The 25,419-nt window shown below is 37.2% G+C and overlaps 1 protein-coding gene across 2 annotated transcripts in view; it reads left to right on the top strand.

The window, feature by feature from the left end:
- The window catches only part of Atf6 (activating transcription factor 6), a 150,099-nt gene that overhangs the window by 44,446 nt on the left and 80,234 nt on the right, over positions 1 to 25,419 (top strand). For both annotated transcript variants that reach the window (XM_051186226.1, XM_051186225.1), the window contains exons 9-12: positions 1,028 to 1,119; positions 17,194 to 17,325; positions 22,492 to 22,605; positions 23,123 to 23,222. In XM_051186226.1, the coding sequence (XP_051042183.1) occupies positions 1,028 to 1,119; positions 17,194 to 17,325; positions 22,492 to 22,605; positions 23,123 to 23,222 (438 nt within the window). The remainder of the gene's footprint in view (positions 1 to 1,027; positions 1,120 to 17,193; positions 17,326 to 22,491; positions 22,606 to 23,122; positions 23,223 to 25,419) is intronic.

The raw sequence follows: 25,419 nt of genomic DNA, 5'->3' as shown, positions 1-25,419 counted from the left end.
ATAATAAAGCACTGTTGGCCAATAGGAAAGGAAGATAGGAGGGACTAGGAGACAAAAAGGAAATAGGAAGTAGTGAGGAGGGGTCAAGATGGAGAGTCTGAAGAAAGCAGTATTCCTCCAGCTCCCCGGTAAGAAAAATACATAGATCAGCAGAAATGGGTTAATAATTAAGGCAGAGCTAGCCGATAAAAAACAAGTAACCGGGCCAACAACATTGTATCAAATACAGAGTCTCTCTGTGTTATTTGGGGCTGGCGCAGCAGCAGGACAAGACCAGCGGTGGCGGACGGAAACACCATACACCTTACACAAGTATGTGGTGTCTTCATCAACAGGGTCTTACTATAAAAGTCTGGAGAATAAACACAATAGCCTGTAATGTTTGGGGATCTATGGGGTCTCACTGGTCAGTAACTCCAAAAGTAACCCATTTCTAACACTGGGATTTTTTTGTTAGTCTGGTGTCTAGAAAGTGTATTGTTGCTTCATTGTAGGGTAACTCCACTGTAACTCTTTTTATTTTCTTCTTTAAAAAAGGAAATAATACAAAATAAAATGTGGTTTAAATCTGCCTGTTCATTTGACCCCTATCATGCTCCTTGGCTTTCTGTGCCATGAGGGTGAAGCAAAGGATGCCTGTTGACTCTTACTCTGTCCCTTCTATCTTGCCCTTGAGTATGTGAGAATGCTCTAGTGTGATCTGAAGACAGCACCTTGAGAGAAGAGAGACAAGTGACAGAAGTGTCTCGGAATTCTTGGGTACCCACAGAAATATAAAGATAAAAGTTGTGCTGTGCTTGTTTTTTTTTTTTTTTTAATTCTTTCCACTGTTGGAAAAGAAAATGTGGAAGGCTTTGGTCTTCTGCAGAGTACTCTTTCTTTACCTTGAGGTGTTTTATTTTAATTTTATTGTTTTTTTTTTTTTTTAATGAGAAAAGGTATTCATATACCTTGTACAAAGGAGGACTCTTAGTTACTGCTCTTTGGAATGTTGACACGTAGTTTCATCCTATTTCATTTCCTTTAGAACCAGAGGCTTAAAGTCCCGAATCCAAAACGAAGGGCTATCTGTGTGATGATTGTGTTGGCATTTATAATGCTGAACTATGGGCCCATGAGGTGAGTATTCAAGTGTTTTAGATATGAAAACTAAAATTTAAATGCTAGTTGTTTGTTACTGTTTAGATTTACTCATAAGCAAGAGGAAAACTCCTTTGTTTTGAGTAAAGATCAGCATTCCAGATACTGGTTTATCATGTGGGAAGTATGGAAACAACATGCCAAGCAGAGGAAAGAGCATGCTAAAAGCATGATAAAATATATGACATGGTTTTAAAAAATGAAAAGTTCAGTTTTTGTGTGTGTGAGTGTGTTATATATACACACATATATATATATATATATATACACACACACATATATATATTTGATTTTGTTTTTGTGTTTATACATATATAATTTAGTAAATTATGTTTATAAAAAGGGACAACATATGTATTATTCAAAGTGCTTTCTTATTTTTAATTATGTTAGTACATAATTTTCTTTTAGTAACTTCATTTTTTTTAAGTATAGATACAGTATTACTTGACATATTTCAGAAATTTTATGACTTAGGAACCAGTTTATGCTATTAAAGTTAGAAATTATTGAGAATAACTTACCAATGACTTATATTCATTGATATTTATTATGTTATAGACTAAATAAAATGGATTTTAAATATTTGTTCACTTAATCATAAGTTATTACATTGTTAATATAATTACATGTCTAAATTTTCAAATATTTATTGGCACAGAAGAGCATAACTAGTATTGTTTCATAGTTTTTCATATAAATATTTGGTATCTGACTGACTACAAACTACCAGGATCTCATGTCTCTTTTTTTCTGTCTATTGTGATGTATTGCTAGGCTTGAAACTGATGAAGAAAAATCAGATTCTGGTGAGAGAATCTCACTGAGGCTGCAGAGTTTGGGGATCCCTAGGGTACCTCTTAAGCTGCGCCTTTAAAGTGTGTGTTATATTTAACCCTTCTCCTGTGAATAGGCATTTACATCTTTCCAGTTATTTATAGGTGTGCACATGTAAGTCTGCATGTTGTGTGTGTGTATAAAATCATACCATATCATAAAGAAGGCACCAGCTTACAGAAGTGTTCATTCTGTTACCCGTTTTTAAATTCTGGATATTAGGAATGTTTTTTGTTTGTGTGTCCATCTTCTGGGAAAAAAATGGTCAATTTATTTCCACTGGTTTCCTTGCCCAGCCTGAGATACATAAGTGGGCTATCACGTCAGGTCTTCCTGTGTGTCATTACTGAGGCCTTCAATGCTCTGTCTTCAGAGACTTTTTTGTTAGTTTCAGCCCAAGTGCTGTCCCCTCCCCTCCCCCACTCCTACCCTATTCTCCTTCCCGCCCTTAGGATTTTTCTGGACATCTTTCTTTCCTGGCTGTGCTTACTATCCTGTCATCCCCCTCACTCTCTTTCTTCCTTCAGTTTTCTAGTCAGTTCCTTTCCTCTTAAACACTCTGACTTCTATTAGCTTTACTTTCCTTCTTTCCCTGCAAGAATTTTGTTCTGTGTTTTTGTTTTTCAAGCCAAGTTTTCTCTGTGTAGCTCTGGCTGTCCTGGAACCCAGTCTGTAGAGGCTAGCCCTGAACTTGGAGATCCACCTGCTTCTGCCTCCTGAGTGCTGGGTGTAAAGGTGTGTGCCAACACATCCGGCTCCCTGAAAGAATTTTATCTGTTTTCTGGTGTCTTGTTGATGCCTGGCATGTAGTTATCTCTCAATAGATAGACACTATAGTACTAATGAGCAAGTGCCCTCTTCTCAACTAGAAATACGTTCTTCAAAATTGTTGAAAGAGGTAGCTTGGTAGTAGAGTGCTTGACTCGTGTGGATGAGGTCCCCAGCACAATTCTTGGTAGTAACAAACAAACAGAACCAAAATGCTTTAGCTAGTTGTTATAGTCCCCTTTTAAAACTTATTTGCAGTCTTGATTAAAAGAATCTCTCTTCATGTATGAATTGCTGTGAACCACTTGCATGTATCAAGATACACATCTAGTACTGATTCATAGCCTGCTTGACATATCTTTCATACATTTACTTATTGCTATTTTATGCCCATATGTATACCAGTCCTAAACTGAATATCTTCCTTTTGTCGTTCAGCTTACTCTGTTAGTTTAGCTATGAATCTTGGATGCTGTCCCCACTGACATTCCTAACATTGTTCAGTCACTTTTCACCAGTTACACAATTTATTGTAGGCATTTTCTTCTACTTGCGAAAGTTTTTACTTTATGCTGTTATTACATTTTCTTTAAGGTCTCAGCTCCTACATAATTCACTACTTTTCTTTTGTAGAGATAATGCAGTGTTCATCCCAGAGCACAGACACAGTTATACATGCTCATTCACTGTTTCTAGGAAACTGTATATGTTGCTTTCAGCCCCTCACATCTTGTGAGTCTGTGTGCAGTACATGTTCATCTGTTAGGTTGAACATAAACAAATATTTATAGGGCACTTAACTATTTTTAGGTACTGAGTAGAGAATGAGGGATGCAAGCCTGAATGAAAATACAGTCTAGTAAGAGAAGCATATATGTAAACAACTAGCATGGGGAAGAACTATGAAAATGCCATGTATGATAAAGGCATTTAGAAAAGAAAATAAACACCTGCTTTTCTCTACACTCACTTCTCTCAACAACAGGTATGGGTTTTCCATACATGTCATTCCTTAGTTCTTTGGCTATCAGTTGGCATGCCGATAGTTGAACTCAGTCCTCAGGCTACTAAACATTTACACAGGCTTTCTTCAGTCATCAGCCACAGTCTTGGGCTGTGACTTAAAACTTATGCACACTAGCTATACATTACACATTCTCTAATAATTGTTAAAGATACTTACAAAACTCAGAGAAATGTTTTCCTAATTATTATTGGTTCATTTTAAACAACTCTCGTGCATTCCACAAGGTAAGCCAAATACAAGAAATGCATAAACTAAGATATAGTAGAGGTGTGAGAAACTGGTGTGCCATCTGTAGGTTGATTCTCCTCCAAGCATCTTCTTGTGCTTGCCAGCCTGGACATTCTCCAGATCTCCTGGTTAGATAGAGCTTGTGTTATTATATTGGTGTGATGATTAAACTATTGGTCTTTGGTGATTTAACTCAATTTCAGGCTCTTTCCTATTCTTGGCAGATAGGGAATAAGACCGAAAATTCCAACTCACTAATCAATGGTTAGAAATCCTGGCAAACTAGCTTCCTTCCTTCATGATTTACCTCCCACTTTCATAGGCTCAGATATGGCTGGAAGAGTTTTTTGTTTGTTTTTTCTAAAGGTATTTCCTCATCACTGAGGAAATCCCAAGAGTTTTATGACTTTTGTACCAGAAACTCAGGAAGACACTAAATGTATTTCTTCTTATAAAATCATATTCATATTACTGAACAAACAGAAGCAAAGAATCAATCCTGGGAGACTCTGCACATGACATTCAGTGAATAAGTGAAGATTAGATTATGCTGTAGGAGGGAGGGTAGGATGGGGTTGGAGGAAACATTTTGTGAATGTACTTTTGAGTCAACAGAAATTTGGAACAAAAAGACTGGAACAAGAGTTTTAAATGAGTTAATGATCTTCACAGCCATCAAGTGAATCTCATTTCCACAGTAGATGGTTCCATTATGAAATGAAGAGACAGACAGTGGCCCCTTTTTAGCAAGAAGATTTGATTTCAGAAAAGAATTAAATGGCTAGGCTAGCACAAAAAGGGCAATTTAAGAATGGGAGAGTGTTAAGGTGCTTGAAAATCTTGAAGTGCAACCAGCTGAGATCTTTTCCTGTGAGGCTTAGGGAACAGAATGCCAGGCTATGGTAATATTAAAAAGTTCAAACTTTAAAATATGTTTAAAAGCTTAAATTGAAGAAAAGTAAAAGAAGAGCTGAAAGATTTGAGGAAATAGAAGTTTCTGAACACGTTGGTATGTCTCCAAGGAAACAGACAAAACTGGATGCAAAACTCATAAAAGCAGAGAACTATTTTTTCTAGACAAGATTGGCATGAGCAGGAAACATCAAAGCCTGGAGAAAAACAGGGATTCCAAAACTGAAATCTGTTGCATAACCAGATGTCGAGAATTAAGGTTTGCATTATTCAAGAACATCTTTTGATTGGCCCCATTGTCTGCAGTCTCTTCACCTGCTGGATGGAGTCTGCCAGAGGTGAAGAAAGTTTCCAGATGTCCCTTATCATCTGGGAACTTTGTTCTAGAAGATAGTTCTAGAACAATCCAGTAACACACATGCACACATGCACTCAAACTTTCATACCCTATAAAACAATCAAACACAAAAGCAACAGAGCTGGAAAGATGGCTCAGTAATTAAGAGCAATTGTTCTTATAGAGGACCTGGGTTGGAGTCCCAGCACTTACATGATGGCTCACAGATGTCTATAATTCCAGTTCCAGAGGCTCTTACTCAGGCATGAGACTACACACACAATGTACAGTTACACATGGGAATTAAAATTTATACATATAAAATAAATATTTAAAAAGCTATAAAAATTCCCCTTTAAAATAGCAATAACAAGAAACTTTAAGTAATTTCTATTATATTTTAATTGGTGCAGATTATGAGCTCTATCTAAATTGTCTTGAATACCACTGAATTAAATTTGGCCAAACAAATGAATAGTTTAACTAGCTATTTCTAAAAATTTTAAATTTAAGAACTTAAACTCTTTTTGATATTGAAATTAATTATAGTGTTTCAGATGTACAGTGTAGATGGATGAGTCCTTTTGTGCCTCATTGTTGTGGGCCCCTGTGAGCATAATATAACAATTTGCCACGTATACCTTAAAAAATACCCTCTGATTTGGCAGTGGTGGTGTACATCTTTAATCTCTGCACTTGGGAGGCAGAACTAGTCAGATCTCTCAGAGTTTGAGGCCAACCTCTTCTACAAGTGAATTCCAAGACAGAAACTGGTTTCAAAAAAATCAAAAATAAAAAACAAACAAACAAAAAAACCCCAACAACTTCCTGAAAGTATTGGTGATTTAATATAAAAATACCTTATATCTAAAGTAAAAGAATTTGTGAAAGGTAATGTATAACAAAATGGACTTTGTTGAAGAGTTTTAGGTTACTATATAGTCATCACATAGAAAAAGAAAATAAATTAAACAAATTTAACTGAATTAATTTTTCTAACCTTATTGATGTTTTATGGATGATGAAGGAGGGATCTAGCTATTTTTGGCCTGGGGTTCAAGGAGTTGGTCCACTCTGGGTGGTCTATAAAAATACAAACTCTGGGCAGCAGGAAATGGCTAACCTGTATGAATCAGTCCTGGTGGTGGAAATCTGTAATATTATCTACTCAGGAGGGCAAGGCAGGAAGATCACAAGTCCCAGGCCTGTTTGGGCTACAGAGTGAGTTCAAGGGCAATCCTGACATCTTAGCAAGACTGTGTGTGTTTCAAAAAAAAAAAAAAAAAAAAAAAAAAAAAGGGCTAGGCATGTAGCTCAGTTGGTTGGGGGTTTCCCTAGCAGGCCTAGCATGCCCAAGGCCATGCCACAAAAACCAGGCATGCTGTCACACTCCTATAACCCTAGCATTTGGGAGGTAGAGGCAGGAGGATTAGAAGTTCAAGGTCATTGTTGACTACATAGCAATTTAAGAGGGCAGCCTGGACTACATGAGACCCTATCTCAAAATAATCTACAAAATCAGACTATGATACTGTGGATATTTGAATTGTCACCTACAAAAGATAAAATGTATTAAATAAAAGAATAAATTTAAATATAGTAAAGTGGAACATATAGTTGATCAGAACATTTTGGAGAAAACTAGACATACATTAATTAGTAAGGTAAAATAAACAAAACACCAACTAACATAGACCAACTAAATTGGCTGGAAAGATGGCTCATGGGTAGATTTCACAGCAACTATATTTGGACCTGAGTTTGGGTCCTCAACACCGTTTAACAGCCAGGGAAGGAAGTGGCCAGAGACAGGCAGATCTCAGTGGACCCCAGGGGCTGGCTGGCTAGCCAGTCTAAATTTACTGAGACATCCTGTCTAAAAAAATAAGGTGGTGATTCAGTAGAGGAAGACACTTAGGTTGGCCTCTGATTTTCATACACCCATGCAAGGGTGAATCTACATACAGATGCAAACACATTCATACACATGCATAGACCACAAACATAAAGAAAAATAGGCAGATTGTCATAGGTCAAGAGGTAGAAATCATGAGAGATATTAAAACACAGGAGGTTATACCATCATAACCAAGTGATCAGAGTGACATTACCAGTAATATGACATCTGGCATCTGATGGAATGAACACACAAAAAGAACATAATTACTACATTTGTGAAATACTTGTCCCCAAATGTATGTCCCCAAATTTAATCATTAAAAAATAAAATCAGAAAAGCCCCAAATAAAGGACACAGTGTAAATGACCTGAATTTTCAAAAGCATCAAGGTTGTGGAAGTCAAGGAAAGGTAGACAGGATCATCCTGAGAATGGAGAATGGGAAGATATGGGCAAGTAATGCAGTACATGGAGCTGGAGCACAAAATGGAATTAACAGGGCAGTGTGATTACGAGGATTGCAGAGACGGCAGTAGAGTAAGATCTGTTGCTCCAAGTCAGAGTCTTATGTTTGCTTGTTGTACTACCATTGCTAGAACCCTGGCATTTAAGGTAGCTGGAGAAAATGTATATGATCTACAGTACTACTTGTGCAACTCTTTTTGAGTCTGAAATTACTTCAAAAAGGAAGTTTAAAATTTGAAGTATACCATGTACTTCAACCATGTACTCCCCTCTATCCCAACTCCCATTAGTCTTCTCCCTTCCCCTTGCATCCCTTTCATTGTATGCATAGTTGAGCTTTTAATTAAAAACAAAGCAAAGTGAAAGCCCCCAAACAAATAAAAAGCTGAGCTATAATTAAGGAGAGATGCCAACAGAGAAAAGGATAGCATAAAAAGAGAGGCTCCAGTACCCATCAAAGTGGAACCCAAAGGACTAAGGAAAAATGGGAGATATAATAAACTAGGAACATCCCAGACTTTATGGAAGACAGCAATACTCAGGCTTAACAGTCTTAGGATAAATAAGTTCTGGGAATAAGAGAATGAAGCAGATAAAATAGATATTCACACATAGATACCTCCCAGCGAGACTGTAGAACACCAGAAGCAAACAGAAGATCTTCTGAACACCCAAGAGACAAGATAGGTTTCTCACAAGATCATTTTTGGGCTGGTAGCTGACCTCTTGACAGTATCAAGGTCCTAGAAATCAGTAGGATGGTTCCTCAATGTATGGAGAGAAGAATTCACCCTAGTGTCTCTGCCTGACAAAAAACATCTTTCTCAAGTGTAAGAGTAATACAGGGCTGTCTGAAGACACACATCTGGAGGGGCTTACTGTTAGCAGACCTCATTTGAGGTTGCTGAAGGATATATTTCCAGAAGAAAGAAAATGGCCTCAACGAGCTTTAGACTCAGAAATGGTTAGCTAACAACCCAAAATACAAATTGTGATTGAAAGTTTTTAAATAGCTGGTGATATGAAATAGTAGCAGTGCCCCAGTTTATTATATTAAAGCAAATCAAGATGGAAATAATTACAGATAAATTGGGAGTGATGGGATCAAAGTGGAAGTACTCAGAGTTTATTTTGGTTTGGGGGAGATAGAGATACCATGTTCAGACTTAGTAAGTTGAACTTTTCAAGTTTTGGACGAAGTAATAACAAATACAATTTGACTATCTCATTTCAAAAGGCATTAAAGGGAAGGAAACTAAACTAGACTACAGAAGTACATACTGTGTGTATTTGATGTGTGTGTGAGTGTAGGCATTTCTGTGCCATAGCACATGTATAGTGGCCAGAAGACAACCTTGGCTGTGGTGCTTACCTTTTTCCTTGTTTGAGGCAGCGTTTCTTTGTTGTTGACTGTTGAGTGCACCAGGCAAGGCAACTCACGAGCTTAGGAGTCTCCTGTCTCTTTCATCTTGCATTAGGAGTACTGGCATTGCAGATACATGCCAACATGCCTGGCTTTACATGGATTTGGGGGATTTGAACTCATGTCCTTGCAATTGTATAGGAAGCACTTTATCCACTAAGTCATCTTCCTTGCTCCTGACCGGACTTTTATCTTTAGAAGGCAAATTTGTTGACTAGAGTGAAGAAAAAAAGCAAAATTCAACATTATGCTGTTTAAAGGAGAAATAAAGAAACTGGGCTACAGAAAAGATCACAGTTACAGGGGAGAAAAAGCTAAAAAAGCCCAAACATTTCTTTATTAATATCAGAGAAACTTCAAGTTCCAAAGCATTATTATATGTAGAAAATCTCTAGACATCTGCCTGTTTATAAGCTCATCTTATGTACTCAGGAAATTCATAAGCCCCTGTTCTGTGCAAAATCACAGCATATCCCTGGGAAAGTAGCTTCTTCCTGGCAGGTTGGGCAGCAGCTATGGGTCTCTGTATTGTTTCCTTGTTTCATCTTAAAGGCTAGTACAGTCACCTTCTGCAAGTGGTGAATTAGTATCTTAAGGACATTATGTTACATCATTTAAAAGAATTAACAAGTGTTGGGAAAAGGGCTCTTTTTGCTCTCTTGTTCTGGGTTAGGTGATGTGCCCTTACTCTATCTGGAATCTAGAGTTTTAGACATCAGATGTGGAGGAGGGAGAATAAATCATGCCATGAAGGATCAGCTGGCTGCTCTGCGGTTCTGCATGGGGTGGCAGGTTAAGAAAGAGGGGAACAGAGACGGTATAGATGACCTGTGACTCAGGAACTAGTTGGAGGCAAAATGTCTTTATTCCAGAATTCTCTAAGTAGTCAACTTTTCATTGTTTTGCAGGAAGAATTCTAGCTTCTTATCCCCAGATGAGCTTGTCCCCAAATCTGGTTCCAATCCCCCCCCACCCCCCCCCCGTGTTGGATTGTTGAGCACATTTTGCTGTATGATGTCACCATTTGGCTGAATGTTAAAAGACACTGTGTAACTTCCATGTCAGAATTCAAACCACCAAGTATAGATGGTTTTGTTCAGCCAGATTCTTAAATGTAATCTAATTCAAGCTCTTGGCTAAAAGTATGTTCCACATTTATCAAAATGACACATAAGCATCTCAAGTACATATAAAAATACATCTAAGTACCAGGTGTTACTGAGTCAGGATTGTAGAGCCAGCACTGGACCCTTTTCTAGATAGACATTTAAACTGTTTTCTTTCAGCCTGGGTAGATGTCAGTCTTTGGTTTAGAGGGTGGCTATCAAGTGCAGTGATGGATTTTGAAGGCATGGGAAACCCTGCTGCTGACTTTTATGGTCTGGGCTTTCCCAGGAGCTGTGTAGATGCTCCTAAGAAGCATACAATGGCTTTATCACATGACCCAGCTACCTTCTTCTCTAGACCTCAGTTAGAGTGAAACAAAGGGTATCTGAGGTCACACACTTTATCCCTGCTAACTTCCTTCTTTTCCGGAGTAGGTAGATCCCTGGCATCCCTTATTAAGCCCAGAGTTAATAACGTCCCTTCTGAGAGGGCATCAGTGAGAAGCTAGGTCAGGTGAGAACACTCCTGTCAGTGTGTACATTGATTATGTTGCTATTTTCTCCTCACTACTTGTATTCTTAATAAATGTAGAATAAAGACCAGTGAATGGTTTGTGTGAAAGAGCTTTAATCAAGGTTGCAGTACTTAGCACATGCAGGTGAGCTCATGCTTTGTCAGCTGCAGATCATACATAGTAAAGGAATAAGTGGCTCAGCTTTGTATGTGTGGAATTACAGAATAATGCAAAACTTAATCTGTGAACATACAAATGTAATTGTAATAGTATTTAATCACGTAGGCTTCTAGGAAATTTATCATTTTCTGGATCAAATTATCTGGATTTGAGTCATTTTGTCTTTTCAATAAGCATTTTAGGGGTCATTCTACAGACTATTCTTAATTGCTAATGTTTGCATGAATTATGGACATGTGCTACATAGGCTTTTTGATATTCATTTTCCCCAGTATAACTAGTGTTTATTTTATTTCCATAGTCAATTTATCACAATGTGACCTCTAAATGAGCTATAGTTAGGGAATGTGTACATACTCTACATAGTTTATGTGGTTTCCTATATCAGTCCTTTTATCAGAATTCTCATTAAAACAGTCCTCCCTCTTTTCCTCTACCCCCACTTCTCCCCTTTTTTTCTGAATTAGAAAATTAGAAATAAGACAAAAAGAAGAAAAAATATGTGAAGGTAAAGACGATGATCATAGAACAGTCTAGGTTGACTGTATGATATCATTAGTGCTTGGTTAGTAAAAGTAGCTAGTTTTGTTGTTGTTTTATTAATGCTATCAGTTATCAAACCCAATGCCATGAATTAATTCATTTTTTCTCCTACTACCATAAGGCAGTGTTATTATGACTATTTTACAGATGAGGAAACTGAAAACACAGTTGGGTGCCTGAGCTGGCACTTGGTCTTCAGCACTAACAGAGCAATGGCCGCTCAGGCAGGAAAGCCCTTACAGATGGAGCAATAAATTCTCTATTGAGGAGTTCTGCCTATGCTCCAGACGCTTAGAATTGGCTGCAAAGCAGAAAGTGTTTGTCTTAGGAACTGATTAGTTTGATGTAAGTTTAACAGCAAAATGAAGATGTGAAGTATCCACAAATTTATCTTACTTTTTATTTAAAATAAAACAAAATCCAGAAGTGTTTCCTATATGCCAGGCACTGGCCTAGAACAACACAGAGATTTTTACAACTTTCAGCTTATGTTATATTGAGACAATACATTTAACAAGTAAATAGTCAGGCTGTAAATTCTTTGAACAGAATAAAATATGATAGGGTAAATGGTTTTACAAGTGTGTGTGGGTTTGTTGAGATGTAGTTTTAAATAGTGATCACTGTTTAGCAGATGTTGGAGCTAAGATTTGAAGGAGATAAAGCTAGCTGTCTAGATGTCTGGGGAAGAACATTGCAAAGGCAATAATCATCACAAAAGCCCTTGCGTGGGGAAGTGTGCCTTTCATTTTCAAGGGTGAGTAAGGAGATAAACTTAAGTAAGGTGGCTAAGCTTAAGTGAACAGGACAGGAGAACTAGAAGGTAATGTCACAGAGGCAAACTGGAAGGGAAGGGTCAGATAAAATAAGCCCTTGGTCAGTTTAAATATTTGGGCTTTTTATCATGCTAGCAAAAGGAGCCATCTAAAGGATTTGAGCTGTAGACAGACTGACCTAGATTTTTAAAAGATCGCTGTAGTTGCTATGTTGCGAACACTTGAACTGGACAAGCAGGAAGACAGCTGTGGCATCTGCAGGCTTTATAAAATATGTTCACATCTGCCATCTCATGTGACTCTCAGAAGAGCCCTGTGACATATTTGCTATTTTTCATATTTTACTGTGAGGAACTAGAAGCATGAAGAACCTAAGCAACTTTCCCAGGGCAGGCATTTGAGTCGCATCTTGAATCCAGATCTCTGCTTTCAATTTTTGTGCTCTTTCCACGTTTCCACATTAGACCCCAAAGGTCTCCATAATCTTTCTCAGCTGAAAGTAATTCAGCTTTTCATGTGTGGGTCTCAGAAGAACAGCAGCATATGGTTTGTGTGGTGGTGGTGGTGGTAGTGTGTGTGTGTGTGTGTGTGTGTGTGTGTGTGTGTATTAGGAGAAACATTATTATTATTACCTGTAGAGGTGGCTTCAATTTAAAATTGATCTACTTGTACCATGAAATAAATCCATGCTTGCCAAGGGTGTACTTGGACATGTGCCATTTTATGTTCAGCCACTTGGTATGAAGATTGGCTATCTGAAGTCTTAAGGATTAAGTGGCCTCATGAATAATCTAAAACAGTTGTTGACATTTAGAATTTCATAGACGAAAGAGTAACAGTTCTTGTAATGTTTCTTTCAAACTTTGGAAGAAATTGAAATCATCCTTGTTTTATTAAGCTATGCTTTTCAGAATCATTGACCCATAAGCATGAGCAAGGTTTTTTTGTGTGATGATTATTCTGTGGATTATAACTGTTATGATTCTTAGTGGGTAACATGTTTCTGATTGTAGAATCATAGTTCACAAAGACTGTTGTTTTAAACTACTGGACAAAACCTGGTTTAAGTTAATTATGAAAAGTCGAGTTGGGGCTAGAGAGTTGGCCCAGCAGTTAATGTTCTGCTCTTGCAGAGGACCTGATTCACTTCCCAGCACCCAATGGCTGCCAGCAGCTGTCTTTAACTCCAGTTCCAGGGAATCCAGCCCCCTCTTCTGCTTCCAAGGGCACTGCAGACCATGTGTATGCAGTGTGAAGCAAAACTTCCAAACAAGTAAAATAAAAATAAATAAAATTCTAAGGGTTAGTTAATTATTTTATCATTATTATGGGTTATAAAGTCACTAACCTAGTTGTATATTCTTGCTGTGCCAGACTCATCCTTCTCTGCTCTTAGAAATATTTTTTTCAATATAACAAAAATACTCTAACCAAGAATCTAAAAGTTCATATCAACAATTATATTCTCATACCCTTTTGTATATTTGGCTACTTCCAGAGCTGCCAAATTCCTCTCAATATTTGTAATGTGACAATTATTCTTAGACAATCCTGAAACCTGGCAGTGGAATGAAATTCTTTTAAATACCAATAGATACAAGGAAACTATAAATATGAAGTATTCTCGTAGCTAAACTTGTTTCTTCCAGTTATTTCAGAGTTCAAGCATTTTTTTTTAAAAGAAATTTCACATTAAACATTAAAATATGTATGGAGACCAAATAGCAACCCCTCATGGCAAAAAAGGAAAACAAGGGAAAGGAAGACAATGGATTTCCTAATCCAGGCCAATAGATGGACAATAAACTCAAAGCTTAGCTTATTTAAATCCTAATTTTTGCCTCATAAGTGATTCCCTTGCTCAAAGTATTGTGTTGCCTCTGATGATGAAGTGTGGTGAAATGCACTGAGTGAGATTTGAGCTTTTTGGTTAAGAAATAAATGCAGACATTCCCAAAGTGTCTGTGGGTGATTGTTATTACAGTATCAAAATTATTACCAGCATAGGTAATGCAGAAAACAGGGGTCACTTTTGCATCAATAGCACACTTGTTTTCTAATAAATGTATCTAAGTATTTGTTCTACAGTTTATTGTATACAAAATAGACCAAACTGCTTAAATAAGCTCAAGGTATTTATTGGAGATAGGCATTATTAGTGGTGAGAAATGCCAGGTCTCACAGTGGGAGTAAGATGATCGAAGAATGATCAGTAGAATCTTTAACTCTCCAAAGTATTAACAATACTGGGCTAGTTTACGAAAAAATCAGTAAACCCCAGATTTTGTCACTTTGGCCATGTTCTTTTGTGTCCTCCTGTTTAACTGTCCCAGTCTTTCTCTGACTGTCTACTTCAGATGGGTCCATTGTGAAGAAGCGAATCTTTTAGGGAAGATGCTGTGAAAAGCATGGGTAAAATTTCTCAGTCACTGACAGTCATGGGGACAGCTTGTTAAAGCACTGACTTTTACCAACCACCCCGTTTCTTCATACAAGAATTTTCATTTCTTCTTCTTTTCTTTTTTGAATTTGTTTTATTGACCTATTTTCCCCCTACTTCCCTCCCCTCTTTCCTTCCACCTTCCTCCGTACCCCCCCCCCCGCACTCACATTTTACTCAGGAGAGCTTGTCTTTTTCCCCTTCCTAGGTGGATCCATGAATGTCTCTTAGGGTTCTCTTTGTTACCTAGGTGCTCTGGGGTTGTGGGCTGTAGGCTGGTTGTCCTTCGCTTTATGTCTGATATCCACTTATGAGTGAGGACAGTGGTATTTGTCTTCCTGGGTCTGGGCTACCTCACTCAGGATGATTTTAAGAATTTGCATTTCTAATCAGTTACCTGGTGATGTCAACACTGCTGGGCCAGCTGCCTCAGTCAACTTAAAGGAAAGTTGTTAACGTTCCTTTCTTAGCATATGTTTATAAATAGAATTTTTGATACCACATATGAAAGAATTAAAAAGCAAAGGTTTTTGTTTGTTTTCTGTGTTTAAGTCTTAAAAAGAAAACAGTCTTTATTTGTCCTCCTTCTAAAACTCTTAATGTTTAACCCTTCTTCCCTGCTTTCTCACTTGTCTGTTCCCCAGGCTCAGTTAGGTATCGTACTAGGCCTCTTCTCCAGGTTCAGTTAGAAAGTCTGCAAGGCCTCTTCACGTGCAGCAAGGCTTGCAGTGTTTCATGCCTGCTCAAGTAAGCATTCAGCCTGAAATATACAATTGTAATGACAATTTAGTATTAATTTTGGTAAAATTAAATTTTATGCAGTAGTCATAATTTGGCAGTGTACCTTTGAAGAATTTATAGTGTGTCAAAATGATAGCATGCCATGTGATTTCTGTTGGTGAAGAATTGAGAAACTGAAAGAATAAGAAATCAGAAAAAGATTCTAGAGAAATATACATGCCTCTTGTTTTTGTCCATATTTGGAGACAACTACTGCGGCCCCCATAGACTTTTACTTTTAGACTCTGGGGCCTTAACTGCCTTTCAAAATATAGTCTTTTATGCTTCCCCAGAGAAATTTCCTTTGTGTTGAATCAGGATCATGACTAGGGTAAATTATGTGTATAGCTTTATAAAAATAAAACACATTCAAAATGAATGTGCCAGATTTCTTAAGCACATGATTAATGAGTTTAAAGTATTATACTTATCACAATATTGTCTGTATGTTTGCCTGCCTGCTTGCCTATCTCTATGTATGTATGTATCTGTATAATCTATGTTATTTTTCTCCCAAACACTTATGCCTATTGCACTGATGAGTGAAAGTATGAGGGAGAGTTGAAAGTAGGAAGTAAATAAAAACTTTTACATATAAATGAAAATAAACTATTTATAAATAGTTTCAGTTAACTATATTTAATATCCTACTGTCTTGGTTCAGATTTCTATTGCTGTGCAGAGACAACCATGACCAAAGAAACATCTAATTGGGGTGGCTCACTTACAGTCCATTATTGCCAAGGAGGAAAACAAGGCAGCCTGCAGGCAGACATGGTGCTGGGGAAGTAGCTGAGAGTCCTACATCTTTAAGCAGGCAACAGGAAGTGGGTGTGGCTTGAGCATATATGAGACCTCAAAGCCTACCTCCACAGTGACACACTTCTAACCAGGCCACACCCCCTAATAGTGCCACTCCCTTTGGGAGCCATTTTCTTTCAAACCACCACACCTGCCTTCTGGCATTGTGGCAAGGTAAATAACATGCTTGAGTACTGAAAGATAACAGCAGTTCTTATATCACTGGAAGTACTTGCCCATTGAAAACATCAGTTTGCTGAATGGGTTAGATTTTCTACTTCAGTAATCTGAGTTTAAAATTTATTGATTTGTATTTATGTGAGTTTCTTTCATATCTGTTAGCTTTCTGTTACCGTAATAAATACTAGAGATGAATCAAGTTTAAAAGCAGAAAGGTTTATGTGGCTGTTGATTTCAGAGATTGTAGTCCATGGTCACTTGGCGCAGTTGCTTTGGGTTTATGGTGGCACAGTGCGTTATCAGGGACACGTAGTGGAAGAGGTGTGCTTCTCCCATATCTGCTGGGAAGTGGAAGATGGGCATAGGAGGGGCGAGGTTCCCAGTCTCCCCTCAAAAACTGACTCAGTGTTCTGACTTCATCCACTAGACCCTACCTCCTGATGGTTCTACCACCTCCTGATGGGGCCAAGGCTGCAGCATATAGGTCTTTGGGAAACACTTGAATATCAGCTACAGCAATTTATGTAATGTAATTATAGGATTTTTCAAAGCAAGTAAACCATTGCTTTTGTTTAATCAGTTTATAAATATGGGCTTTAATACTTATAAAAATTATTTTTAAATTGTTGGCTATGTACAGTATACCAGGCCTAGAGTACTTAAGTATGTCAGTGTTGTGACTTGTTTCTGGACCATGATTTTTTTGCTGTATGTATGGAACCACAAGACAAATCTTGCTTATTTCTAGCTACACGTAGCACGCATGTGTGCCATTGTAATTTCCACCACTTCATCTTTTGTTGTTGCTTTATTTCTCTATTTTGTTTTGTTTTTAGCATGCTGGAACAGGATTCCAGGAGAGTGAAGCCGAGTGTGAACCCTGCAAATCAAAGGAGGCATCTTTTAGAATTTTCCGCTAAAGAAGTTCAAGACACATCAGATGATATCAACCAGAAAAACAGCTACAGGTGGGGTGGCCTGTTGGCCTCATTGATTTCATGAATTGGAGAAGCCTTACCTAGTGTCACTTTACACGTACATTGTCCATGTTGGCTTTGACTAGTTGAGCAAGTGAACTATGATGCCATTAATTTTTTTAAAAAAAATTTAATTTGTTTTATTTTTAAGATTAATTTTAAGAATAAGTTTACTTTGAAACATTTCCCAGGTTAGGATATTTGTTGAGATGTGATCATATAATTGGTTTGTTTGTATTGACATACATGTATGAAATACTATCTTCAGTTTTTTCACTGTATTATTGTTTAGTACATTTATCTAATATTTATGTCTATGGATAGATAATGGCAGAATGATATGGTTGAACCTAGTTGTGGTCATTAAGTAAAATTATTTGTGTTTGTAGTGTTTTTATAATTTAACAGATACTTTGGTAAATTTCCATTTTGCTTAGTGATAAAGCAAAAGATATACATGAGAACATAATTCCCCTAGTCAGTTAATTAAAAGAAGGTACAATGAATGTTTTTAGAGCTATATCCTTTTTTTGTAAATGTGGTGATATCTTGTTTGTACTCTTAACAAATAAAGCTTGCCTGAAGATCAGAGGGCAGAGCTAGCCACTAGTTAACTGTAGAGGTCTGGAGGGCTGTACAGACAGACAGGAAGTGATATGGCTGGGCGGAAAGAAAAGTACAAAGCAGGAAGGGACAGGAGCTTGGCGTCTTTTTGGTCTGAAGATTTTGTGAGGTAAGAACTCTAGTAGCTGGCTGCTCTACTTCTCTGATCTTTCAGCTTTCACCCCCTGGATCTGACTCCAGGTTTTTATTAGTAAGACCAATTAGAACACATGCTACAGGGAAACATTGTCCTATGTGTTTTGGGATTCTTATCAGAGGCAAATAAAAGCAGAATCGGTAATGAAGTGCTTGAAAGTTATTAAAGACCTGGTTGCCCTGAACTGTCTGCAGCGTTACAAGGCAAGGGCACAGAGGAGCCACTCTTCCTTGCCTTTTACTCTTGAGGTTGAGTAAGGAGCCAGTGATCCTATGACAGTGCAGCCTAGCTGGTGGGAGATGTCATGGCATTAGAAAGCATTGAATATTTTCTGCTAATTTGTTTTTTACATGTTAGAATTTGTCATATTTCTGAAATGGTGACACTGGTGATAATGTGTCCCTTAAATTGGTAGAGTTTATTATTTTTTTTTGTTTTTCCAAAAATTTGCCCTGGTTTACTCTCCGTGTTCTATAATTTTGATAGTCTTTGGACTTAGAATGTTTGATCAACTATGGTTAATTGTTAAAAATAAGAACTAATTATTGATTTAGTACTTGAAGCCATACTTTTTTAGTAACCTTTATGGCAATATTATTTATTCTAAAATAACCATAATAAATAGGAGCTTTCATGTATTTGCTCACATTAGCATGAGATAAATGTTGACTCCTGGAACACATACACATTCACTGTAGAGGTCTGGGTGACTTTTAGGGGGAAATCTATCACCCTGAAGACATTTATATTATAACTCAAGTACTTAAATATGTAAACCATCTCTGTTTCCCACACCCAGAGTCACCAGTGGCTGTATCTGAGCTACTGCGGGTCTGAAGCTTAGCGTAGAAAACTTAAGCAAATGTTAGTCCATTACTTTGAAGTTCTCGCCAGTCTTTCTATTAATTATTATCATTATCATTGGTAGTAGTAGCAATATTAAACATAAAGTTCTAAAAGTTATTTGTGAAACATTTGAAAATTCCAAATATGAATTTGTTCTGAGTTGAATTTTAGATGTTTATATGTGCTGTCAGGACACCTGTATGTATTTTCCTTTGGAAAAAAATTAAATTAAATTTTAAACTGCTACTATTTTACTAGTTTCCTATCTGTTAAAAGTATTTAAAATTTTTAATTGACATGTAGTGATTTATGACTGCACTTTGTCATTTTGGTATTTATGTGTAGTGATTGGACCAGAATAATTAGCGTAAAACATCATCTGAGACAGATACTGATTTTTTCTTTGTGTTGAGAGCATTCAAACTCTTCTGTATTAAGTATGTTGAAATATTTGAGGCATTGTGGTCAACCGTAGCCTTCTCTGCTGCAGAACATTTAAAATGATCCCTCTTATCTAGTCACACTCTGGAACCCGTTAATGACTCTACTTCCATGTCCCTCTCTCCCCCTTACCTTCATAGACTCCGATATATATGAATGTATTTTATACTTCTATGATATGATATAAGTGAGTGCCTTATTTTCCTAAATGCATTGTCCTGTAATTCTAGCCATGTTGGTGAAAATGGCAAAATTTCAATAATTTTTATCTGTGTTGGTAGAAGTTTATGTCCTTCTAGCAGCTACCAAATAAACACTCTGAGGTTTATATTAATTACAGATGCTCAGGTCAATGGCTCAGGCTTATTACTAACTAGCTCTTACAACTTAAATTAACTCATTTTTATTAATCTATGTATTGCCACATGGCTTGTGGCTTTACCTGTTCTCCAACATGTCTTGCTCCCTCTGTTTCTTCTGGAGACTCTTCTAATTCCTCCCTTCTTCTTTCCAGCATTCTCAGTTTGGCTTTTATGCCTGTACGCCCTGCCTGGCTACCAGCCAGTCAGTTCTTTATTAACCAATGAGAGTACTACATATTCACAGTGTACAGAAGGATTATTCTACAGCACATATAAGTGAGGAATATATATATATATATATATATATATATATATATATATATATTGTGCCTTATTTCCCTTAATGCACTGTCTTGTAATTCTATCCATGTGGGTCAAAATGGCAAAATTTCTGTCATTTTTATGAATGAGTATTATTTTAGTATCTGTATTTTATTTATTTATACATCAGTGGACACTTAGTTTAATTTCCATATCTTGGCTATTGTGACTAGTACTGCAGTAACATGTGAATGCGGATAGATATCATTTTGCTCCTGAGTTTAGAATAAATTATTTCAGATGTTTCTCATTGTTATGATATTGGCAATGGTCTGTCATACATGGGCTTTACTGTGTTAAGTTCTTTTATACCTAATTTTCTTTTCTTCATGATAGGATGCTGAGTTTTACTAAATGCCTTTTCTTCATCTTTACAGACAATCATAAAATTTTGTTTTCCATTCTGTTGATAGAGTGTTACGTTTTTTATTTGTGTATGTTGAGCCATCCTTGCATTTATTTAATAAATTGTGATGTATAACTTTTTTGATATGTTGGATTTGAGTTGCTGGTACTTTATTGAGAATTTTAATAGCTATGATCATCAGGAATTTGGTCTGTGCATTCCTTTTTTGACTGTGTTTTGTGGGGATAGATGTCAGCATAGAACAACTTTGGAAGGTTTTCCTTTCTTTCAGTGTTTTGGACTATTTTGAGACAAATTTGAGAAGAGCTAATGTGAGCCAGAAGTGGCACACACCTAGCATGCTGGCTATCCAAAAGCATTCGCTCTTCTTTCACAGTTTGCTGAAACCATCTAGCCCTGGGATTTTGTTCTTTTGGGGTGGGACCAAAGACTTTGTATTACAGATTCAGTCTTCTTACTTATTATTGGCTTTTTCAAGTTTTCTATATTATAATCTATATTTTTAAATGCCTCATTTTTGTTTCTGTATAGGAGATTTATGGCTCTAGTGAGGGGTAGGTAATCCTATTGTTTAAGTGTTCTGTTTGTCTTTAGCACATCACCATTAGCAAACTGTAGTTGCATAGATTCTTTTTTCAATGTTCAAAGTATATATATATATATATACATATACACACACACACACACACACACACACACACACACACATATCTGTGTTTGTAACAGTGTAAGTTACCAGCTAAACTGGGTGGGATACTTTTAAGAAAGAATATTGGTAATACAGATATTTTTAAGAAGGAATATTGATAATAAAGGAGGAAGTTAGTAATAATTATTTATCTCAGGATGTAGAACATCAGGTTTAAGTGGCAGTTGTCTTCTAGTAAACAGGAAAGGATGGATTCCACTTAAAGCATCAGCCACAATGTGTCTTTAGTCCAAGGATTCTCATTAACTCTAGCTCCCTAGCATTTCACTTTCTTTTAGTGATTTATTTGCTGAAATTTCTTCTTTTTGTATGGAATGGATTGCAGACAGCCTAGAACTTTGACTGTCTTTGGGTTAGAGAAGGTCTGTGTATTTGTCTTTTCCAGATATTTCACTTCTTTAAATCTTAATTGCTGGAAGAGAGGACATGAAGAGGCTTCTAAGTGCAATGAGTAGAGGGGGGATGTTTCATGTAACTTCAGCTTTCTCTTCTTTTCCTTCCATGTGTGCCATACTCAGATATCATTGCTTTTTTCTGAAATTAGTTTTCCACTTGCTAGGTGTGTGTGTTGGGGGGGGGGGTGTCATGTGTTTTCATTGTGTCCAAATTTTATGGTCATCCATGTGCTTATCTTGAACTTTCTTCAATATTTGGCTAAATTAATCACTCGTCAAAGAGCTTTCCTTTTGCATTGTTACATTATTTTAGTCTTTTTGTTTGTTTGTTTGTTTTTTTTACTGGCTACTGCTTTATAGTCTTTTGTGTTGTTAGGGATTCAGTGCAGGGGCCTTGTATAGGTAAGTACTCTATCACTGAGCTTTCCCCAGCCCCTGGTTAGTTAAGACAAATTCTTTGTAGCACAGGCTGGCTTTGAATTTCTGAGCCTCCTGCCAGTAAGTATCATGCTTACTCCCTCAGTCTTCCTTGCTTCCTTTCTGATTTTCTTCGTAGGCTTCTCCTTTGTGCAAATCCCAAGCTTTAGAGTTTGAACTTTGTTTTCTTTTTGCTAAAATGACTCATTTGTACTATAAACTCCATGTCTATATGCATGATTGACTCTCACATACCTGTTTCCAGGTCAGACTTCTTAGACACTTGCTGAAGTGTCTGAAGTAGATATTTATCTGAAGTAGATATTGCTGAGATTTGCTATGTGAGTCCTATGTTTCTTTTTGTAATACTTAGCACAGTTTTGCTGAGTTTTATGTATTTGGTTTCTTGTGTTTTATCTGTCTTCCCTGTTAGGTCTTTGAGTATAGAGACTTCTCTTGCTCTCTCTTGGCAGCATCTAGTAAATATTGAGTAAATAAATGAAAATCTTACCATGTTCAATTTTGTTTGTTTGTTTCAGATATGATCATTCTGTTTCAAATGACAAGGCCTTAATGGTGCTAACTGAAGAACCACTACTTTATATTCCCCCACCTCCATGTCAGCCCCTGATTAATACAACAGAATCTCTCAGGTGAGTCTGTGGGTTGTTGCAGAGACACCTGCATGGCTTCCCATGGTAGCTTTAGAACTTAGAAAAGCATAGCATTTCTTTGGGTTACTAAGAGGCCAAGAGAATCTAAATTACTTTTTGGATCACTGTAGGCCTGTCAGTTGTCTGGTTTCTCTACCAGCTTGGCTGAGATGGTGCTGATTGCCTGTCTTTGTGTGTCTCATTTGAAAACTAAAGGATGAAGTGAATGTTAAAGTCAGGGCAAGGCTAAACTTGTGGACGTAATACTCTCAGCACACAGCATGCTTTTTTTTTTTTTTTTTTTTTTTCCAAATTAGGAAGGTAATATTTGACTATGTTGTTCTGGACATACTTTCCCTTATCTTAGCTTTTCTTTTTTTTTCAAATCAAAAAGCGTTGTTGAGTAGTCAGGTATGTTGGCTGCTCTTTGGGTCCTGTAGAATGATTAAATTAATTTCCAACAAAAGAGTAAGACAGTTAACTTATATTAAATAAATTTGATTAATCTGTCTTACAGGTTGAACCATGAACTTCGAGGCTGGGTTCATAGACATGAAGTGGAAAGGACCAAATCAAGAAGAATGATAAATAACCAACAGAAGACCCGCATTCTTCAGGTTTGTTTCTGCTTGTGTGTGAAGAAATGACAGCACAGTTGCTGGGAACCTTCTCCCAGTGGAGTTGCTTTCTTCCCAGGGAGAACTGGGAATCTAGGCTGCTTTTCTTTCTCATGGTGGCTGCTTCTGATGTGGCAGCCATCTCCACTGAAACAGCTCTCCAGCGTTTGTAGCCCTTAGTTCAGGTCTTAGAGCACAAAAGTTCCTGGTCAGGCATGGTGTTATTTCCTGCTCTCCCTCCTTCCCTTCTTCCCTTCTTCCCTCCTTCCCTCCCTCCCTCCCTCCTCCCCTCTCTCCCTCCCTCCCTGCCTTTCTCCCTCCCCCCCTCTTCTCTTCCTCCTAGCCTCCCTCTCAACACAGGTAGTACAATAAATAATAATGTTTATTCTCCCTTACCCCTCCCCACTGCTTCTTAGAGCTTTTCAAAGAGGATGTTGAAAGCACATGACACATTGTAGGGAAGAACACACTATGTTCTTTTGAACTTAGACATGTTCCACTACAGGTTAATGGTAGTGCTGACTTAGGACCATAAAAAAATAATGTCTGTGTACCCCATATCCCCCCACACACACCCATACCCCCCAACACACACATCTCTCAGTAACTTATATTTTTAAAGCAGGAATAAAAACAATTTATAAAAATACAAAGGGAGGGTCAAGTAAAATTATATAGCTAAGTTGTTTGTTTGAGACAGGGTCTTACCAGGTATCCCTGGCTGGCCTGGCACTTACTATATGGACAATACTGGTCTTGGCTTACAGAGATTCACCTGCCTCTGCCTTCTGAATGCTGAGATTATAGCAATGTTTTTATACTATCCAAATATTATTCCAAAGTAGACTGTGATGATGTAACATGGATAACAGTGGACCCTGTATATATTGTTTTTCCCTATCCATGCATAGCTGTGATAAAGGTTAATTTCTGAGTTAAGTACAGTAAAAGACTAATAGCAATAATAGAGCATTTATAACAATATCCTGTAGTAAAATCTCCAGCACCATTACTCTTGAGCTTGAGGCCATTATTCAGTGAAGTAAGGTTATCTTTATACAAGTACTGCTATACCATGGCAGTTGATCTGAGGACTGAGATGCCTACTAAACTGACTAACATGCACTTATGCATGGGTATATATGCTAATCATTGACAATTATCAAATAAGGCCCTTGGTGTGGATCCTGAAAGTGGAACCCTCAAAGTCATTCTTGCACATTGGTTCCATTTACCAAAGAAACTTGTTCTCCTTATTCCTCCCATAAACATTTTATTGTCTGTAGAACTTTTACCCCAAGTCATACCCTGAGCCTCTTAAAGGAAATCAGATACCTAATTTGGAGCCCTACTTCTTGTAAAGATGGGTGTATGAACACAATAGTAATAAATTTCAGGAGATTTATGATTAAACTATCACATATCAAGAATACTTATTCTTGTGAAGTAGCTATAAGGTCACTTTAATGTAATAATAGTAATATACCTTTGAATTCTGATACCCTTTCAAGATTGTCCTAAAGATTAGCTTACAAAACTTCCAGAAAGTTTAAGAGGACAGAAGACAGAACAAATGCCATGTGGAATAGAAGTTTCTAGTGCAACATGTTGGCCACTGATGGTTCCATACTGAACTGTTCTCTGGCCAAGAGAGTCGTGGATTAGATAGATGCCTTTCATGAAATACAACCCCTGTTAGGTGTGAGGAATTTGTATTTAACTTGGTGAACAGTGGAAATCTTGTTTCATTTTGAGCCTTTCCTATTTCTTTATTTTAGATTAATTAATTTTTATTACGTATACAGTGTTCTGCCTGCATATATACCTGCATGCCAGAAGAGGGCACCAGATCTCATTATAGATGGTTGTGAGCCACCATGTACTTGCTGGGAATTGAACTCAGGATCCCTAGAACAGCCAGTGCTCTTAGCCTCTGAGCCATCTCTCCAGGCCCCACCTTTCCTATTTCTTAGGGATTTGTCTGTAACATAATTTTTGACAAATGAAAGTTGTTACATGCCCAGTAATACTTGTACAGCTTGGTCATAAACTCCCAGTGGTTGAACTAAATTTTCTCATTTTTTCTGTAAACTTTGTGGGAAATGCTTGCAATGTCTTAATAAGACTGTATAAAAATATTCTCAGTTTACAGTGTGACCTGAAACAAATCCAAGTATGAATTAGTAAGGGAAGTTTT

The sequence above is a fragment of the Phodopus roborovskii genome, unplaced genomic scaffold (assembly GCF_943737965.1).
Source record: "Phodopus roborovskii unplaced genomic scaffold, PHOROB, whole genome shotgun sequence".
NCBI lineage: Eukaryota > Metazoa > Chordata > Mammalia > Rodentia > Cricetidae > Phodopus > Phodopus roborovskii.
Note: the sequence above shows the minus strand (reverse complement) of the source record. Positions and strands in the feature narration are given on the sequence as shown.